The following is a 20,013-nucleotide window of genomic DNA, read 5'->3' on the forward strand; positions in this document are numbered from 1 at the left end:
GGAATGGAGACATCCTTGACAATCAGGTTGATGCTAAGTGGGCAGCTTTGATATCTCGGTCGAGACCCATGGTGCCGGGTTGTTTCGCGTGTCCTGTCTTCCGGTCTTATCTGTGGAGAGGTGTAGTTGACGAGCAAACGGCGTCCTCCGCAATTTTGATCGCGTGCGCGCAGGACGGCAGCACAGGAACGCAACTACACAACCCCTCATGAGAGAGGACGTTGACAAGAAAAATTCTCGGTGTACCCTCGTCGCACGTCAAGCATATCTGTCCAATGATGCCAGCTAATCGGAGGAGAGCCTGACATGGGTTTGAGCGACGCTTATGCAGGTTGGGCACTGGTCTCTGGGTAATTGTCAAAATGCAGGTGGGCGATTGCGGTTTAGTGGTCGAGATCCAGGGGTCCAAGTAGCAGGGAAGACGACGTAGTGCCTCTTTGATGGTTGTGTAATCCATCCATCCGCCGGTATCCGTACCACCTTAGGCGGTACAGAGAACGATATTCCTGCTTGAAGCATAAGCCGTCGGCCGGGTCGGTGTCAGTCGCCGGGGTACCAATCCCAAGATGCCTGATCATGGGAGAGGCACGAGAGACGGGCGACAGGCAGGCCCATGCTTGTTGTTCTAGAAGGTCTAGCCGACCATTTTGGAGGCTTTTCGCTGCTTTTCCGTTTGTGGTAGATCTCTCACACCGCCATCTATCGCCTCGCTGGCGCACATCGTGACGAAGTGGGAAAAACAGCACAGACTGACAGACCACGCACCGCGTCTAACCAGATGGCGAAGGAGCTAGACGGTGAGCTGTTGGTAAACTGGAGTCGGACGGGGAAGATGTTGCTTCTTTATGATGCAAACACGGCAACACGGAGATTATGCCGCGAGACAATCGATATGCTGCAAGTATTGGGAGGCTTGGAAGCTGCGTGACTGGCTGGTGGATGCTCCGCTTGGGACAATTCGCCATAGGCTGATCGAAATGCGCAATCTTGGACACATGCGACGACCTGTCCTCGTTGGGGACCGAGCTGCGGACTAGCGCGTGCTGTGTAGCGGCATGAAGGACCATTACGAAGCAGGGAGAAGCTCGGAGAAGCAGGAGGGCAGAGCATGTCGGAGGGTCTCTGGCAGCAGACATTTGATGACTTTCCCGCATTACCTAAGTCGCACACCGCGGACACAGGAATTGGCGGCGGCGTTGGGCTCCGACTGCCTGCTCCAGGTGAGGGTGAGGGCAGGATTGTATTGCGCTGGACGGAAGTTGCTCATCTTTTTCTGGGCATGGATCTTGAACACTGGTCAGCTGCACCCCCGTGACATTGCATGAGTCGGGAAAGCTCCACAAAGCCGGCGGGCCAGTTCAGGCGATGCCACGGTGGGTTGAGTGAGATGCCGCGCTGTCTGGGGTATCCTTATCAGCACCACATCTCAACCATCTCTGTATCCGATACAGGTCGTCTAGTTGCATAGATACTGTGGTTGCATAGCGTCGCGCCCCGTTTGGCGCTCTGTCTCTCTCTCGTCCACGCCTGCCCTCCTTCTCCACGTCCCGCCGCTCTTTCCTATCGGACACGCAGGGCCCCGGGGATGGTTCTCTAGGGGAGGGACGTGGACTCCCGTCTGTGACTGTGGTGTGGACTGATCGTTCTTTCCCTCGCGCGCCCTCCCCTTGAGCCAAGCAACGCCCAATTTTTTAAATGACGGCGCCTCCCACATACAACGTCGACTGACTCTTCCCTTTTCTGTCTCATCATCTTCAAAGTTCGGCTGGTTGAAGCTTTTACCTTTGCCTTTGCTTTTGCCCCTGCCCTTGGTCACTTACAACAAACACTACCCGTTCTCATCATCACCATCCAACACCTACCAGCTTTTTTGTCACCGTCTTGACCGCCTATCTTTCTGTCCAGACTTGCCTGCCCGTTTCTCACACCAACTCAGGCACGCATCACCAACCTTCTCTTGTTCCAAGGCATAGTCCTTTTACACCGAGAGTCCATCCTCCTCTGCCCGTTGGCGTCCGTGAGCAAAATGGCTCCCGACCTCAACTCTCTCCCCTCCTCGCCTCTGGCCCAGCCCATTGGCAAGTCGGCCAACGGCAATGGCAATGGCGCCGCGCCATCCAAGCAGCCCAATATCCTCTTCATCATGGCCGACCAGCTCGCCGCTCCTCAACTCAAGATGTACAACCCGGAATCTCAGATCAAGACCCCAAACCTTGATGCCCTAGCTGCCCAGTCCGTCCAGTTCGACTCGGCCTACTGCCCTTCACCACTCTGCGCGCCATCCCGCATGAGTTTGATCTCAGGGCTTCTTCCCATGAAGATCGGCGCGTATGACAACGCTGCTCAGATCTCCAGTGAAATTCCTACCTACGCCCACTACCTGCGGTTGAAGGGCTACCAGACGGCGCTTGCTGGCAAGATGCACTTCATCGGAGACCAGCTGCACGGCTACGAGACCCGCCTCACCAGCGACATCTACCCAGGCGATTTTGGCTGGGCCGTCAACTGGGATGAGCCCGACACCCGGCTTGAGTGGTACCACAACTCCAGCTCCATTCTTCAAGCCGGCACCTGTGTGCGAAGCAACCAGCTGGACTACGACGAAGAGGTCATGTACAAATCCTCCCAGTTCTTGTACGATCACGTTCGGGAGGACCCCGAGAAGAAGCGGCCTTTCGCTCTGACGGTGTCCCTGACTCACCCTCACGATCCGTACACCATCGAGGAGAAGTTTTGGGATCTCTACGAGGACGTTGACATTGCACTTCCAAAGGTCCGCATTCCCAAGGAAGAACAAGATCCCCACAGCAAGCGCCTCATGAAGGTCTGCGATCTTTGGGATTACGATTTCACCGATGAGCAAATCAAGCGGGCACGTCGCGCTTACTACGGAGCTGTGAGCTACGTCGATGACTGCGTTGGAAGACTTCTGTCCGTGCTCAAGAAGTGCGGTCTAGAGGATGACACTATCATCGTTTTCAGCGGCGACCACGGCGACATGCTTGGCGAGCGTGGGCTGTGGTACAAGATGAGCTACTTTGAGTCGTCTGTCCGAGTGCCCCTGTTCGTCCGCCACCCTAAGCAGTTTGAGCCTCACCGTGTGACCAAGAATGTCTCAACACTGGATATTCTCCCCACGTTGTGCGACCTGGTTGGCACCAAGCCTTTGCCCGGTCTGCCGATGGACGGAGTTTCACTGCTTCCCCATCTTCAGGGCAGGGAGGGCCACGACAAGGTTTACGCCGAGTACACCGGCGAGGGAACCGTCAGCCCACTGATGATGATTCGCGAGGGTCCCTGGAAGTACATTTACTGCCCAGCCGATGGCACGCAGCTGTTCAACCTCGAGCACGACCCCTTGGAGCTCGTCAACTTGGCATCCGGCAAGGCCCCGAAAGCCATTGAGGCGGAAGCCAAGGCCAAGCTGGAGGAGTATGCCACCGAGACGAAGGACAAGTGGGACTTTGATGCCATCACCGAGGAGGTCCTGCAGTCTCAGCGCAAGCGCCGCCTTGTGTGGTCTGCTCTGACCAAGGGTGCTTTCACCAGCTGGGACCACAACCCAGAGGACGACGGCAGAACGAAGTGAGTCACCCAGCAATTGAATTTGGTGTCCAATACTAATTAACTCCAAAAGGTACATCCGTTCTCAGATCCCCCTCGACGACCTTGAGCGCCGCGCCCGCTACCCGGCTGTCGACACCTACGGCAGGGTGATTGGCTCCGCCGTCGCCGGACACCGCGTTTTGGTTGATCAAGCTGGATCTCATGGCCAGTAAACGCTTTTGAACGATTTTAATGATGATGACCATGTAAAATGCATTATTGGGATGGCGTTCGGATATATCACGGGAGCTAGCCACGCATTTCTTCTCTTTCGCTGATGTCCACATTGCAAATCATAGCGTTTGAGCAAAGATACCAGACGGATCATGCTCCTCTGTATATCATCTTTTTTGATGAGGGTCACGAGAAACAGACCCCACATAGCAAATTGACTACAATCACATATATCACATTACCAAAATTGAGTGCAATGCCACAGTGAAAGTTAGTTTGTGACCCTGGTGAGTCGAGGTACACTTCGCCTAGAAATGCCCGATGCTGCCGTTTGGAAGGAGCTGCCGCGCTCGTCTGAAGGCGGGATCTGAAAGAGAAGAAGTTTGTGCCTGTGACATGTGTGGAAGTTCAATGGTGAGGTCTCACTGGCTAGAGCGTCGATGAGAAGAAGGTGGTGTCATCCTTGTCACGCACAGCGGGGATCCTTGCTCCTGCATCATTGGGGTCACCGCCCAGCCAAAGGCGGAGCTAGTGGACCCACACCTTCCCCGGCGGTTTTTTGAGCTTCTTGGAACCGCAACTCTTCTTCGGCCTTCGCTATGCAACAACACTCTGCGGCTTCGAGCTGTCGCAAACCACGCCGCCATCCGTGACAACCTTTCTGGTGACTGAATCACGTCTAATATATTCCACACCCGCTGTACGGACCGGGAAATAGTCGGTGGTGGCAACCGCGACCGGAAAAAACACAGCAAGCCCTCTCGATTGTCGATCCCCTCCCTCTCACACACCCGACGGCAAGCGCGACCATGGAGAAGCCCAACGCACTCGGCATCTCCGCTGATGATTTTAGGGCAATTGAACAGACGCGTCAGCGTCTCTTTCAGTTGTCCAACAGCATCCAAGGTCTGAAGATGGACGTGCTGAAGAGCAATCCGCTCCCGCCTCCGTATGTTTACAATCCCCTTGACGGGCTTTTCATTTCAGCTAGGCTTTTCCCTCCCCTCGTATGATGCCTCTTAATGTTCGTTGACTAACTTTCGCGAGCCAACAGATCCTCTCTCCAGGCCACATCCCAGATCCTCCTACGCAACCTGCAAAACCTCCTCGATAACTTGACCGAAAACATCCACGTCTTCCAACACCTGCACGTCTTCCCAGACGTCTCGTTTCCGGGACGTACCCAGGAGCATATCCTTGGTCAGCTCGTCCGCAAGAAATTGGAACCCGGCGTCGAGGAGTGGGTCGAGCGTGGCCGCGAGACGACTCGGGAACTCCGCGGGGAGGGAGAGGGTGACGGTGTCACGGCGGATGGCGAGGCTAAGCTGGAGGAGGTGTGGCGCGAAGTCCGCGCGTGGACTATCGAGCGCGTACAGAAATATGTTCTTGAGGAGGCGGGCGATGTGTACACCGAGGAGGAACGCGAGAAGGGGGTCGAGAATGTGAGGACGGGGCTCAAGAGGGGCTTGGAGGAGGACGAAGATAGCGAGGACGAAGAGGGAGATGGAGACGAGGATGTCGTCATGGGAGGGCAGCAGCAGCAGCAGCAACAGCCGCCGCCGCCGAAGAGAACAGGCCCTGAGCCGGAGATGCTGTTCTGGTTCGAGGCGAACGGGGACTTCGACCTGAATCGAAATGTGGAGTTATTGAGTCGGGCGGGGACGAAGCGTGGGCCGATGGGGGCGAGGAAGTAGGGAAATATGCGCATGATACCCTGCCGCAGACGCGGCGTTCACTTGAAAACAATGCATTCAGTTGTATAAGGAGGAAGCTGCTGATCAGCTGCGATGTCGTACATGCCGTGCCGAGGTTGTTCTGTGGACCAGCTCCATCAAGTTTGCTCGCCGGCTGGGTCACTTGCAGCGACATTCGACGATTTGATCTCTCAGCGAAGAGCCGCAAACTGTCTCCGTGTTGGACGAGCACCTATATCAATTCGAACTGTGTGGTAAGCCGGATAAGGGGCTGGAGTCCAGCTACATTGAAGGGTTGTTGCCTGGGCTGCAACCTCTATCAGGGACCTTCATATTTAACAAAACAGTTCCGGGCAAACGTATCCCGAGGCCGTCTTGGCCCAGCGGCAAGTCAAACATAGGGTGCAAAAACACTGGGCGTGCGTTAAGCCCTCAGGTTTTCGTAGGTTCGATCCCGGTGGTCGAACTGAGCTTTTTTTTCTTTTCTTTTTCTTCCCGCGTATACGTTTTGTCCTCCCGCCTCACCTGCCCCTCCAGGACTACGGACACGTGCCTGGAGCAATCACCCAAACTGCCCACGATTGCGTTCAGATGAGCGGCTGCTGAGGCTGTTCTCAGTGCTGTGGTACCTTAGCCTTGATGGGAAGGAACGGGATCTGGGGAACTTCCGTCATTCTGGCGGAATGAGTCAAACCGGAATCGCCCATGTTCTTCTCTGCTCACCGACTTCGCCTCAACCAGCAATTGACAGAACGCCCTGACTCAATTCCCGCCCTGACGTGATCCTGAACTCATCCTGGTCACTCGAACAGGTTACAGAAGCCCCCTCGTCGAATTCGAAGCCTTAGAATCGCCTGCGTTATCGGCCCCCATCGCTCACGCGATGCTCTCCTCGTCCAGTCCCCAAGTTCTAGGTATCGGGAGCCCTCGGGAAGTGGAGATCTGGTTCCTGGCGCCTTTCCCAATCATGACCACACGTCAGCCCGTAGGCTGTCTCCCCGCCCGAGTTGACAACCACGATGTCTCCACGATGTCTCCACATAGCGTCGTGGACGGTCCAGGGTTCTTCGGGCCGCAACGAGGCTCCACACCAGGTCTTCGTCTCTGGCAAGCTATTCCTGGACGACACGATAGCCGCCGCTCTGAAAAAGCCTTCGTAGGCCGAGAACCGAGGGCCTGCCATATCGGGGATGGGAGGCCTTTCCTTGCCGCAATGACACGATCGGACTTTTCGAGGCACTGAAGAATCTGCATGGAACGGAGACAGGACGAGAGCGGACATCGAATCGGCGTTGCCGAGCTACCTCTCGATGCCTTCACCGCAAGAACGTCGTCTGTCAACAGTGCCATAACAGCACAACCTTCGTCATCCTTTGGCTGTTGGGAAACCATCGGTCCTTAAGCGATTCCCGAGTCCATTTTGGGCGTCGATGGGGGCGGGTCTACCCCGGATCCTGAGCTTCCTCTTTGTCCATGCCTCTCTCCTGAAGAGTCACACTCTCGTGGTATTCTCCGTCTGTTGCCCGAAGCTCCGCTGAAGCAGATGTGCTGGCATCGTTGCCGTTCTGGGCTGAAACCTGCACCGATGGGGATGCAGAGGAGAAAACGCCGGGGTGCTGGTTTGTCCCCCTGTTTCCGCGGTGCTGGTGATTGGCTTCGTCGAAGCGCTGCGGATGGAAACTGTGGGTCTCGTGATGCGTTGGACCACGAGCCACTTCGACGTGGTGGAAGACGAGGCAATCACCTGGGCTCAATTGAAGCTCACCGCTAGATCCCAGTCCGATTGGGAAATTGGGCAAGGGGAAACGGGGCTGGCCTCGTGGTGCTGTCGATGTTCTACTGGATGGCCGAGTGGGTGTGGTTCTTCAGTGAGGAAGACCAACCACTCGCCGAACGACATTGGGCAATGCGTTGTGACCACGCATGTTGACTAAATGAGATTCTGGCCGTGAATAATTGAGGCTCGAAATCCCGTCTCGAAAATCTCAAGCTCATGATTCAGACAACAACAAACAACACGAGTCCAATGTCCGACCACCAGCAAGCAATGCACAAGACCGTCTCGCAAGATACGCATCAGAGCGAGAAGCCGGTCTTGTCTCCGCCCTGCCTAGAGAGAACACCAGAGGCTTGCCCGTGCTCGGGCAGCCGTCTGGAGAGCTACTTCCGATTCTGCGATGCTGCCATCCGCAACGACAAGGCATTCGATAAGAATGCCATCACCAAGCTGGAGGATATCCTCAGCCACATGAGATCGAATCCCGATGTTGTTCCAAAGGAACTAGACGGCGGTCATCGTGAGCTTGTCGAGACTGCGGTCCGCATCGCTTTCATGACCGACTGCTCCGCGGTGGACCTCTCGGATGACGAGCTGGAAAAGGGCCACCCCAGTTCCGAATGGAAGAATGCGGAGCCCCTCAGCAAGTTCGTCGAGAGGTTCTTTGGCTCTGATCGGCCCAAATCTGGCGGCTTCCCTGATCAGCTTGGGACCGCAGACACCAAGGTCGATCTCAGAGCCACGAAGCTGAGAAAGACGCTGGGCCTGTCCATTCGACCGACTGACGACATCCGCGATCATCTCAAGCTCGATCGGAAGACCATGACTCTCGAGGTCTTCCACTACACTGGCTTCATCAAGGAGCACCTCCGGCTCACAAGGAGCCTCCCCAGCAACTCCACCGTCCAAGATGCTCTCAAAGCGTAAGATTACCCCATCAAACCCATTACATGCAGATGACTGACATTACATTGTTCAGAGGAGCCCTTCCCCGCCAGTTGATGCTGGAGGTACTGGAGTCCCTGCAGGGCGTTCTGTTCCCAGTCTCGGACAGGAAATCCCGAAAGATGCTGGCATCTTTCGTCAAGAGCGGGGCTTTCGACCCAGACATTCAGAACATCGAGTTCGACACGATCAAGAACAAGGGGGAAGAGACGGTCCGCTTCGTTCACCTTGCGAAGCGACTGGAGGATCTCCACCACGAAGTCCTCAACCCAAAGCCTAGGAGTCTCCTGGAACGCCAGCTTGACAGGCATATCGGCACCCGACGCATGATGCTTGCAACTTTGATCGGCGTCCTCTTCGCAGTCTTCCTGGGACTCTTCTCGCTGGCCATCAGCTCGTACCAAGCCTACATCGCTTACCAAGCGTGGCAACACCCGATGTCCCCCGCTGGAGCCTGAACTGCATAATGCGGGGTATCACGACACGACACGGACATCGGTCGCAGATCAGGGCGGAACGGTGAAGGCAGACTGGCATTTCTGGAGGTGTCTTTCCTTCATGTCGATTTCCTTTCAAACTCGAAAAAACATACGGCCTTACGCACGTGTCGGGAGGCAGTTGTGGTTGAATTTGACAACGTCAATGACCTCAGACGATCCACTGCTGCACTGATGCTGGCACGTGCCGAGGAGGACCGGGACGTTGTAACCGTTCGTCCAATCTTTCATGGCCGCCGATCGCCATCAACCCTATTTCTTCCTAGCGTACCTGCCGTTTTCGGGAGCCGTTTTTGGGGGCTCCTAGGAACAGAATGTTACGAGGGGAAGTCACAACGGATCGACGTCTCGTTGCCTTTTGCGTCTTTCAAGACAGACTCTCAAGGACAGATGATGCGCCTTTCTTTCCTGTCGCGACTATCTTCTTCTGGTTTCCCCGAGCATCCACGAAAAACCGGACGACGATTTCCTACAACGAAGCTTTGGTGGTCGCAGATTCACGTACTGTCCCAATGTCGAAGCTCTGAAACGACACAAATGCTTTCGACACCAATTCCCGCTGCGAATACAATCCAATTTCGCGGTTACTTTGTACCATGCAAGTCCATGGGAAGGCGGCGTAGACTTTTGTGTTGACCGCTCTTGGATCTAGCTTGGGTGCGGCTAAGGAGTGCCCATCAAAGGGTCCCTCCTGCACCGAGAACATGGTCTAAGCAGGTGTAAGGGAACAATGTAAAGCCTTGCAGAGGCTGAGTGGAGGGGGCGGCGAGATGTATCATATTATGAGACATTTCTGATGGTAGTACTGGTGAAGTTGATATTGAGGTGGAAATTGGTGCGGCTTAGTATGGCTTCACTTGAATGTGGCAGTGTTTTCTAGCTGTATTGGACCTGGCAAACACTTGCGGAGGAGGATCTAGGCGATAGACAGCGAGCTCATAACCACAAAATGAATATCATTTGGGCCTGTCAAGCACACTTTTTTTGGATTATTTTCAGTCAAAACATTGAACCACACACCGCCAAGGCCAATTTCAATGTCTGTCAGCGATTGGCAAATCCCCAGGTGATACTCATGCCTTGACAACAAACCTTAGCGAGAACCTCAGCTCCATGCATATGTCAATCTTCTTGCAGTCGGCCCTACAAACCCAAAAGGACGGCCCTTCCCTAATGAACGCCATGACGGCGCTCCCATTTCATCCTCTACAATATTGAACCTCCCGAGTAGGCCTGGGATGACAGGGTTACCGGCTGATCCCCTTGGCCTTACCGTTCAGCTTCAAATGCCATCAAACCTCCCACAATTACTGCACATGCACGCTGGCAATCAGATGCCTTACGATCAGTCCCGACCGCAAGCCAAAACCAACGCCTGGGATGTAGCAATGGTTTTGTAAGCCGTTTGAGCCGTCTCTCTGCCGCCCGCAACATCGCGTGGTTATCACTCTCGACGTGGACCATACTTCCTGCGAAGTCCTTTGGTTCGTTACCCTGGATTTCCCCAAAGGCAGTCTTCCCAAGGCTTCCTTACTCAATCTTCTGCCTCAAAGCTTCCTGTTCCTTGACCCTGGCGCCTCGAATGCCTCCAGTGATCCTCGCTCCTACCCGCGAATACCACCACATCGCGAGACCTTGCCGGTGATCGCAGTGTATGTGTGCCTGCCTGCCTGCTTGTATGTGATCAGTAGCCTTTCGTGGCGCGTCATGGGAAAGAGCAGGTCAACACGCCTGCCTAGTAGTATTTTTAACGTTGCCCCATTTTCCCTGGCGGAAGGAGGTCCAAAGCACCAACACTGTGAAAAGCGACCTAAGGGGGGGGGGAGGGGGGGGGGGTTGTGTCCCTCCGCCTTCCCATTCTATCTCCGCACTTGCTCTATTAGATCATATGCATTTAACGGCAGGCGGCTTCTGGGGCTGCTTTCACCGTCCCTTTTATTTTCTCTTTATAACTCAACTGGTCTGGATCGTTCCTCTATACAAATACAACTTCAACATCCCTCAATCCCCTCTACGTCGCCAAATCATCGCCACATCATTGTGAAAGCATCCTCAATATGACGAGAAGCGTCCATTATGCCTCCAGTCGGGATGCTGGCTTTGAGAATCTCCCGATCTTTCCAACGGGCTACTTGGCCTTCAGGCTCCTCCAGGTTGCCCTCGCCGTATCACTCCTCGTCCTCTGCGCGTGGTCCATGATCTTTACGGTTCATTGGTCTCAGATTTATATGCTCGTCTTTGTAAGTACCAGCAGCACGCATCACCGAAGGAGCTCCACGTCGACTAACGCGCCGCCTCGCAAAGTGCTCAGCCGTCATCGTCTTTAACTTCTGGCACCTCGTCTCTTACTACCACGCGCCGAAAGCCTACAATTGTACGAATCCTCCTCCACCTCTCATGAAAGCACCATGCTGACATTTGCGTCTGAATCAGACTGGGTAGTGCTCGCATTCGACATAATCTTCCTCCCTGACTTACTTCCCATCTCCGTCCTGACCGCCATTTTCGCCGTGGGAGGCGTGTATGAGGCCGACAGATACAATTGGGGGCACGCCTCCGTGTTGATGGTTTTGACCGTCATAGGTTTCCTCATCGTGTTAGTCATTATCCCCCAACAATAGCCAAAGACTCTCTAACCATGCCCACAAAGGGTCTCCTTCGTCATGTCCCTAATACTTCACGTTATCGGTATCAAACGCCACCGCAGGGACAGACTGCACAGCCGCCCAGTGAAGGAGAATCATCACGTCGACAGCGAGAGTCAGAACGCCCAGTCCACCACTAATGCGCCCTACCGGCCCGTCAACCAGAGTCAGAACAGCCTGCCTTACACAAACCACCCACAGCAGCAGACGGCCAACCAACAACAGCAGACGGCCGAGCAACAGCAGCATACGGCCGAGCAACAGCAGCCGACTGCTGAACAACAACAGCAGACGGCCAGGCCATCGACGCCGGACACTCATTAGGTGTCTGGTAGGCATTAACGAGATGGCGTTGAGTCTGATAATGCTACTGCTGTGTAGTACACGGCATGGGCGAGGGAATGAATTTTTACATGGGCGGCGTCTCGGTTTGAGCTCGAAACAGGCTTTATTGAGCACAGTTTCTTTATAGCATCCACTTCCGGCCGACGCCTGTATGGTAACCTGGTAGTAGAACCTAATACGAATCCTTCAATGATGAATGATCTCCTGATCACTCAATGTGTAAAGGTGTTACAAGTCATCAGGATTGTGCCGGGAAAATGTGATCTACAATCAATTGCTATGAATTAATATAACGCCTGCGTGTATGACTGGGGTATCTATGCCAAATCATTCCAGTTCTCTGTGCTAAAGTCCGGCCAGTACAGTCCTTGATGGTCATCGTAGAACGAGGCCTCCAAAAACTGCAAATCCAGCACCGGCTGAGCCAGGAGCTCCTCCAGAGACGGCTCCGTGAGGGCCATCCCCGCCGTCGTGTGCGCCGGCAGCATCGGCGCGGGGCCAAACTGCGACATCGCCGAGCCAACCCCAGTGAACCGCGACGACACGTCTTCGGCCGCCAGCCCGCGTGTATGCTGCTCCCCGAGCGCCAGCCCCATCCTCTTGGCGTACACCTTGTCCAGGTCCGCCTTCATCACATCGACGTGGTGGCAGTACTCCTGGGCGGCGAAGTTGCCGGCGTCGCGCAGCTGGGACAGGAACCGTGCCGACTCCTCAAAGGCCTCCCTGTCGCTCCTGCTCTCGGGGCCGTCGAGGAGGCTCGATGCTGCGAGGATGGTCAGCGCTGAGAAGAGGTACTGGGTGTAGAAGTAGTCAAAGGTGGCGAAGGAGCCGTCGATCCAGGAGTCTGTGAGGAGGCGGATGGAGTGGCGGGCGCAGCGGATGCAGGCCTCGGAGAGGGTGATGGCGCTGGCGGGTACTTGTGCGTCTGTTACGGGGGATGATGAGGGCCATGAGGCGACTTGCGTGCGCAAGATGTGAAGTAGGATGGGTCGCGTGGCCAGGATGGCACACTGTTTTTGTTAGCAGTGTGTCACGGTTATCTAGAGGAAGCGGGGGAGGATCTTACCTGATTGAAGGACAAGTGAAGGGAAATAGGCTTTGGTCCAGAGTCTGGGTTATCGATCTGGAGGTGGGTGGGCAAATCCTCGACCCAAGCCCGGAGGTCTTTCAAGGCTTGTTGCACTCTTGTTGACAGAGTGGCATCTCCCTGATTCCGTTGACCATAGATTGAGCGGACAGTCTTTGTCACGAGGGCTGCTAAACGCAGATTGGCGATGTGGTATGCGGCATCGTCAAAGTCGGCGCCAAAGGTTTGGCCGACAACAGGTTCTGAGGGCAGATCCACGCCGATGTCGTTATCTTGTATGGCACTTGGATGACCCAGCTTGGAGGCCCACACACGATCAAAGATGTACGTCGTCCAGAAGAGCCGCTTCCTGTGCTCTCGCAGGTCGGGGTCACGAAGCTGAGATTCTGGGATATTGAGATGGAGGCCCATCACTATGGCCATCCGCATAGCTGTCCCGGACATGACGAAGGCACTGTACCGGCGATTGAGCACTAGAGAATAGAAGGACTGCGACAGTTAGGACCCACGACACGACGAGCCGATGATTCACGGTTGGACGTACAAGGAGGAGCATAATCTCAATGGAGTCTGTGCCAGGCCGCTCATCGAGCAGGCCGAGTATCCTAGAAGCTTTCGCAAAGTAGGCCATGCCCGGAAAGTCCCTCTCCGACGGGATGGAGCGGGTCGAGTAGAGTTCACCAATGGCGAAGAGTGCCCACAGCTTCGACCGAAGCATCAAGTCTCCCCACGAAGGGTTGTGGATACTCTGTTCCAAGTTCTCCATGATGGAGCTGCGGCGGACGACGTGGTACCGTCTGCTGACGTACTTGAGCGCGACTTCTACGAGAAACCGAGACCTGGAGGGCGTGGGCCATGGGATGTCAGACTTGACGAGCGTCATCAGTTCCTTGTCTGGGGCGTAGTTGAGTCTGAGAATGTGCTTTGGCTGGGGCTCTTCGGGGTCGGAAATGACCTGGCGGAAGCGGGTGGTGAAGGCCGCGTCCGCTACCTCGCTGATGAGGATTGGGGTGCGGAAGACGTTGGCGTTCATGAACCATGGTCTCACTTCTAGTGTGGCGGCTTCTGAGGGCTCCTCATTGTCGCTACCTCCCCGCCCTGAAGACGGCGTAGTCACCTTGTTGCCGATGTAGCTACTGGTGTTGGTCTGGGTGGTTATCTGACTGACGTCGTCCCTGATAGAACTAGGCGCGCTGTGGGCATTCTGACTCTTGAGCCGACGGATTTCGTCCAAGAGGCCGTCAATGTAGCTTTTCACGCCGTCAGAAGATCAACACACATAAGAATGAGTTTCGGGGGTGGCGCTCCTGACGAAAGCCTTCCGTTACCTTTGCCTGACCTTGACTTGCCTATTCCGTCGCGGGTAGGTACACTCGGGGCCTTTGCCAGCGTGCCGACAGTTTTGGCACGGGTGCTCCCCTGAGCACTTGACCTTTCGGGAGTGACACCGACGACATCTTGAAGATAAGGCATGTCAGTGGTGTGTATCTTGTATGTGTGTTTGACAGGCTTGGCAAGGGGGCAGCTCACGCAGTCGACTTTACGGGTGGCAGGGGCCCGTCTGCCAGGGGGCTCCTGCTGCCAACATCCGTGCTGGGCGGGGTCCTGTTGCATGCTGCCATGGGGAATTAGAGATGGACATTCGACAGAATGCCGAGAGAGGGGGAGAGTTAACAAAAAAGGTGGTGGATTTTTTACCGCATCTCACAATGCGCCGCCGTTTGGTGTTGTTGAACTTCAACAGAGTTGGTTTCGCGTCTCGATGCGTCAGAGGAAGAGAGAGAGAGAGAGCGAGACTGAGACTGGCACTAACAACCACTGCAGCGACGTCGGCGAAATGACAAGTCGCCGATGTGGCGGACCGGCAAGATTGGGTTAGTCATAAATTCATGGGCCCAAAGAGGAAAACGGGCCTCCTCCCCGGGCTTTCGGCAGCGGCCCGAGCTTGTCTCTCCGGTTTCGTCGGCTAACTGGTGCCTTTGCCGAGCTGAGTCATGAGCCCGTCGCCGACGTTGGGTCCCTGCACGGAATGCCGATCCGGCGCCGCTGAATGTTGAACGGGAGTCGTTACACGGCATGCCGGTAATATAGGAGTACCAAAAGTAAGCGCTTATATTATTCTTTTTACTTTTCCCCCTGGAAACCCGCACCATCATTGTAGATAATCACCCATAGTTACGGATTATACAACTGACAAAAACCATTCATCACTTTCCTCCACATTCCGGCATCACCACGCGAGTGGGCTCAGAAATCGAAAAAGCCTGAAGATTCTGGGCTGAGACTTGATGACAATATCTCAAGGCCAGTTCTAGGGAACTATGCCAGTATCATGTTGTTTCTTCCAATTCCATATCCAATCTAGTAGGGACCATTGTGCGATGTTACACTCGGTAAGCGACTGCTCGTTGAACTCCACAAGCTGGTTCTCGTCCCCAAACTTTCCAGTGTCAAAGTCGCATCGAATGATAGAGCTTCCATTAGCAATATCACGGATTGCTTGCAAATAATTCTCAGGGAGACACCATGGATCATCGTTGCTCAAACAAAGGCGTCTTCTGTGCTCCCAAGCCAGGGGCGGAAGGAGTCCCTGCCGCGACCGTTCGTGCATAGCCATTTGCCATGCCGCGTCACGCATAATGACTGTCTGGAATGCTTTTGCGTGTGACGGACCACCGATGAGAACCAATGCGAAGCTCCCGGACGGCATTCCAGCAGACTCAAGTGCGAGAGCCTCACAGATCCAGATCGCCAAGTGGTGAGACATGCGATGTGGCCCAGATCCATCTGTGAAAGGCCAAATCATTCCCCACAAGTCGACGCGCCGCTCAATACGGAGACGCGAGCGATTCTCATATTATTTTAGTGGCGTAATACCTTTCGGTCTCTTACAGATTGGTTAACGGATGGCCAACGTCAAAACTCGATTAGCCAACAGTCGTGCCTTCAAAATGTTGATAATATTCGGAGTAATTCTAGATGCATGAGCTATAAGAAGCACTGAGCTGCACCCGAAAAACAACAACACAGAGGTCTCCATGGGAGCCTCAACGGCTACCGTCGCTTCCAGCACGATATTCACAGCTTGATAACCAAGCTTTTCACGGGGGCAAGCAAGACCTGTCCTTCAGCAAGACCTAATTGGGAGACCGAGCTCAGAGACCCAACTCGGAGTTTACATGAGTTACATAGAATCCCACTTTGCGTGTTCCGATACCTGCATTTACAATATATACATCAATCCACCCTGTTGGCCCTTCGTCTTATACCTCAGCGAGAGTTGTCGCACCAATGGCCTGTCCCGACGCCGGAATCAAAAAATTGCTCCCTTTCACCTTCTTATCCGAACCCCTCGCCCCCCTCAACACAGACGCATCCACACTGACGAAGGAGCTGTTGGACCACGACCCCGAGTTCCACGAGTTCCCCGTCGCAGTCACCGTGCTCACAAGACTAACCTGCGCGCTGCCAACATTGACTGCAGCAATGTTCCCCGTCATCCTCGACGACGAACTACGCATCACAAAACCCGTGTCCCCATTATTCCACGCCGTGTTCCGCTCAAACGTCAACGCGCCGGGGTTGCCATTATCGATAAACCCCTTCTTGAAGTTGCCGAACGCGATCGAGTTGCGCACGACGTGGTTCGCGGGCGGGTTGTCCGTGATGCCGAGCTTGAAACCGTTGCCGTCGCCCTCGAAAGGGCTGAAGCCCCAGCGGTTGTACCCGTTGCCCCAGCTGTAGACCTCCTCGAGCGTGACGGGCGACGCGAACATGAAGAGGTCCAGCCCGTCGTCGACGTTGTCCCACAGCCGCGCGTTGCGCAGCACATTGCCCTCGCCGGAGCCCGACTTGCACGCGAAGCCGTCGGCGCTCTCGCCGTTCTTGCGCGGGTCGCGGTTGCGGTATGAGTCGAGGTTGAGGACCGTGTTGTTGGACGAGGCGCCCTCGAGCTGGAAGCCCGTCTCGTAGTTGTCGTGCGTCGAGAGGCCGTTGTAGTAGTTATGCGAGGCGTCGCGGGCGTAGATGCCGTAGGGGCCGTTGATCATCCTAGAGTGGTGTTTAGAGGGTTTTGTGATGAATGAGAGGGGCATGTGTTGGTGTTTACTCTAAATCGTAGAAGGCCCAGTAGTTGGCGTTCTGGATGTGAAAGATGCCTCGCTCCGAGTTGGGCAACGATTCGTCCAGCGCCTTGGGTGTGCTGATGAGTGTTAGTTTCTCGGCGGTTTTCTAGATCACTTATACGCGTAAACAATGCTCACCCAGGCATATTCTCGCCGTCAATGATGACCTTCTCGCTCTGATACGGGCGGACGGAGATGGGAGACGTGACGGTTCCGCTCTTGGAGAATTGGATGTTCGCAGAAGGCGCATAGGTGCCCTGGCGGAGGTAAATGGTGTCGCCGGCCACGGCGGCGTTGACGGCCGATTGAATGGATCCATACGGCGCCGTCTGAGTGCCGGTGCCGGTGCCGGTTGGGGACACAAATATGTCGCGGGCGGCGGCCCCGCTTAGAATGGCCAGGAAAGCAACCGGAAGACCCATTGTCGGTGCCATTGTCAAAATTATGGTATTGATGCTGCCGATCTCCGAGTAGCGACGGCTTCACCTACCCGGTTCGCCTTGGGTGTAACCAGACATTTTATAGTTTATTGCTATACCCCAGGAAACCCATTCTCAATTTCTCAAATTGGAGGCAGCTCAGCATGCCATCGAGTTCCCACAGGTCTCCATGGCCTGTCGAGTGTTGCCAATTTTCCGGGTTCCTGAAAACCGGTCAAATCAGAAATCCCCCAATCATGTACCCTTGTCCCTGGCAGATCAGGATGACTGCCAACACCACGCAATATGGAGTGGGATGCCGAAGATGGCAGCTCCGGAGAGGACCCTTCCGCAGATAGATGATGACGAGGGTCTTTTATACAACCATGAACGAAGGCTGTTGCTTCCAAAGGCAGACCTTCAATAACCGCTTACTCCTTACATCACAGGCATGGAATCGTGCAAAGTCGTTCTCTGCCTGTTTAGCGGTCTATCACTTACTCGTCTTTCTAAACGCCAAAAAATCTTGCCCAGAACCCTGCCAACATCAGTCTACCTCCTTACCAGGATCGCGCAAGAAACTCACCTCTCCTGGGCCTCTGAGCCCTTGGAGCCCTCTGACCCCTTCGAGGCCGCCGGGGCCTGACACCCTCCAAAAACAAGTCCCACGCCTCAATTCTGTTCGCATTAGCCCTCGGATACCGAAAATCACTATCAACCGTCACCCTGTTCCTCAGATTGTTCACGGTCCTAATCGCCTGCTGCCAAGTCAGTCCAAACCGCAGGAACCGGTGCCAGTCGCATGCCGTCACGCCACAGCTGCGGCAGTGCCAAAGTTGTCTGCCGTCCCTGATCCTGCAGTAGAAACATGGCGGCTCTTCCTGTGGCTGGAGTTCCCACTGAGCATGTGTTTGGTGGTTGCAACGCCCTTCCTCTCGTTCTATGGCGTACTGTGGCCATACTCTGCCTTCGGTCTCGTCGCCCTCGCGGATCCGGCGCATGTTCTCCGGGCTGTCTCGTCTCCAATTGGGGTCTCCAACCTATTATCAGAGATGGTTAGCCAGGCTACAGATGCCAAGGAGAGACCAGCTGACCTCTGTGTTGTTCCCATCGGCGTAGAACATCATGATGTAGTAGCGTTGCTGGCCCCGTGCCTGCCCATTTGCGTTCGCCATGATCGGTTCTGGATCAATGTGGTCTGGTTCCGGACCGTCGCCAACATCAATCAACGGTAGAGCACCCCCGAAATCCGGGTCAAAGTTGGCGGGATGTCCTTCGAAATCGTCCTCAACGACGGGTACAAAAGGAAGCACTGCTCTCAGTCCATCAGCATTCGCTGTACGCTTTCTTTTATCCTTCTCGAAACCTTTCGCAAGCAAGCGGAAAGGCGTTGACTCACCTTGAGGCATTGGTCGTGGCACAACGCGGGCTTGAAATGCTGGAGGTAATGGCGGTTGCTCCGCGATGACTTGCCGTTGAAGCTCAAGCAAATTTGGAGGCTCTGCTGGCGGTGGGAGAGCGTCAGGGATCGCTCCCTGTGGTCGAATGCGTGGGTGGTGATCCATCGCCCCCCGGCCTTGCTGATATCGAAACACGCGTTGACGCATAGGAACACGCCGTTCACGTCCTCCATACTGTGGACAGCCCCGTGGGCACCCGCCCCTCCAGTCCCCTCCGCAGAGGAAACACCATTGATGGCCGCACTCACATCTATCCAACATATGTGTCAGTCATCCAGACCAGTCACTGTGTTTGCGTGCTTTCCTCACGTGATATGATTGCACCCATCCCATAACTCGACAATCCTCCTGCACGTCGGGCAACTCGCAAGATTGTCTCGGTCCATTATATCCATCAACATCTCGTCTTCCTCCTCTTCCCGGCACGGTCGACCAGGATGTATGGCGGCTCGGCACATCCGACACGTCCCCTCGCCACAAGCGCGACATCTCATGAGGTCGGCCGTGACATGCGGTCCAGCAGCGGGTATGAACGCCGCACACCCGGGCCGGGAACAGTAAGCCCTCTGATCTCCAGGCGTCTCCTGCTCCTCCCTGACCTGCCTATACAACCTCAGCAAGCCAGGTCTCCTAACCCACCTGATTGCATCATTCTGCAACGGCTCGCAGCACTTGGGGGGCCACCCGCCCTGCCTCAAGCCAGCGCGGATGCAACCCCTGAGACAGGGCGCGCAGAACCAGCATCCGCACGGGAGCTGTAACTTGGGCTCACGGCCGCCGGAGCAAATGATACAGTCCTCCCCGCCTTCTTCGGCTCCGTCGTCAGGCTCGATCGGGCTGTCTGCGAGAATGCGGTTGCGCTCCTGCCAGTCAATGTAGGCGCCGGGGTTGGGGTCTTCTGGCTCAGGCTCTAGAAGCGGCGGGGGTCGACGAGGCACAGGTCGAGCCGGTACTGCTGCTGCTGCTCTTGGTGGGTTTGGGTGTGGATGTCGATGGGCGCTTTGTCGTACTGCGATTTCGATGAGCTCTTCAGGCGCCGCCATCTGTAGCGCCAGTGCCGCTGCATTCTCGACCTCCTCGCTGGTGGCGAATGGCAAATCCTCAACATCCAGGAAGCCAAAGCGGAGGATGAGGTTCGACACATGCTCGTCTAAAAGTTGGAATTGCTCCATGTAGAACGATATCCAGAATCAGCTTTTGTGACTTTTTCTCAGAGGGCTTCCTGGTGATTTTGCAAACC

General features: G+C 55.2%; 7 protein-coding genes across 7 annotated transcripts; 4 read left to right on the forward strand and 3 right to left on the reverse strand.

Annotated features, from left to right (window-relative positions):
- Nucleotides 1–2,026: 2,026 nt before the first annotated feature.
- betC (Choline-sulfatase) lies at nucleotides 2,027–3,779 on the forward strand (the record flags this gene model as incomplete). Its single annotated transcript, XM_037325019.1, has 2 exons — nucleotides 2,027–3,585; nucleotides 3,638–3,779. The coding sequence occupies 2 exons, from the start codon at nucleotides 2,027–2,029 to the stop codon at nucleotides 3,777–3,779; spliced, it is 1,701 nt and encodes a 566-aa protein (XP_037176466.1).
- An 810-nt stretch (nucleotides 3,780–4,589) lies between these two features.
- On the forward strand, nucleotides 4,590–5,474 carry med-8 (Mediator of RNA polymerase II transcription subunit 8; the record flags this gene model as incomplete). The annotated part of the gene is made up of 2 exons (XM_037325020.1): nucleotides 4,590–4,729; nucleotides 4,835–5,474. 2 exons carry the CDS (start codon nucleotides 4,590–4,592, stop codon nucleotides 5,472–5,474), a joined length of 780 nt encoding a protein of 259 aa, XP_037176946.1.
- A 2,026-nt stretch (nucleotides 5,475–7,500) lies between these two features.
- CGCA056_v009774 (uncharacterized protein) lies at nucleotides 7,501–8,654 on the forward strand (the record flags this gene model as incomplete). The annotated part of the gene is made up of 2 exons (XM_037325021.1): nucleotides 7,501–8,174; nucleotides 8,231–8,654. 2 exons carry the CDS (start codon nucleotides 7,501–7,503, stop codon nucleotides 8,652–8,654), a joined length of 1,098 nt encoding a protein of 365 aa, XP_037176636.1.
- Nucleotides 8,655–10,750: 2,096 nt separating this feature from the next.
- Nucleotides 10,751–11,662, forward strand: CGCA056_v009775 (uncharacterized protein; the record flags this gene model as incomplete). Its single annotated transcript, XM_037325022.1, has 4 exons — nucleotides 10,751–10,933; nucleotides 10,998–11,067; nucleotides 11,127–11,289; nucleotides 11,344–11,662. 4 exons carry the CDS (start codon nucleotides 10,751–10,753, stop codon nucleotides 11,660–11,662), a joined length of 735 nt encoding a protein of 244 aa, XP_037176637.1.
- A 338-nt stretch (nucleotides 11,663–12,000) lies between these two features.
- On the reverse strand, nucleotides 12,001–14,243 carry CGCA056_v009776 (putative transcriptional regulatory protein; the record flags this gene model as incomplete). The annotated part of the gene is made up of 4 exons (XM_037325023.1): nucleotides 12,001–12,693; nucleotides 12,750–13,259; nucleotides 13,315–14,020; nucleotides 14,110–14,243. 4 exons carry the CDS (start codon nucleotides 14,241–14,243, stop codon nucleotides 12,001–12,003), a joined length of 2,043 nt encoding a protein of 680 aa, XP_037176634.1.
- A 1,790-nt stretch (nucleotides 14,244–16,033) lies between these two features.
- On the reverse strand, nucleotides 16,034–17,316 carry pelL-1 (Pectate lyase L; the record flags this gene model as incomplete). Its single annotated transcript, XM_037325024.1, has 3 exons — nucleotides 16,034–16,820; nucleotides 16,879–16,971; nucleotides 17,033–17,316. 3 exons carry the CDS (start codon nucleotides 17,314–17,316, stop codon nucleotides 16,034–16,036), a joined length of 1,164 nt encoding a protein of 387 aa, XP_037176635.1.
- A 669-nt stretch (nucleotides 17,317–17,985) lies between these two features.
- On the reverse strand, nucleotides 17,986–19,945 carry CGCA056_v009778 (uncharacterized protein; the record flags this gene model as incomplete). The annotated part of the gene is made up of 5 exons (XM_037325025.1): nucleotides 17,986–17,991; nucleotides 18,276–18,353; nucleotides 18,408–18,656; nucleotides 18,713–19,023; nucleotides 19,546–19,945. The coding sequence occupies 5 exons, from the start codon at nucleotides 19,943–19,945 to the stop codon at nucleotides 17,986–17,988; spliced, it is 1,044 nt and encodes a 347-aa protein (XP_037176630.1).
- Nucleotides 19,946–20,013: the final 68 nt, after the last annotated feature.

Source organism: Colletotrichum aenigma (genome assembly GCF_013390185.1).
Source record: "Colletotrichum aenigma strain Cg56 chromosome Unknown KSG_Cg56_contig06, whole genome shotgun sequence".
Taxonomy (NCBI): Eukaryota; Fungi; Ascomycota; class Sordariomycetes; order Glomerellales; family Glomerellaceae; genus Colletotrichum; species Colletotrichum aenigma.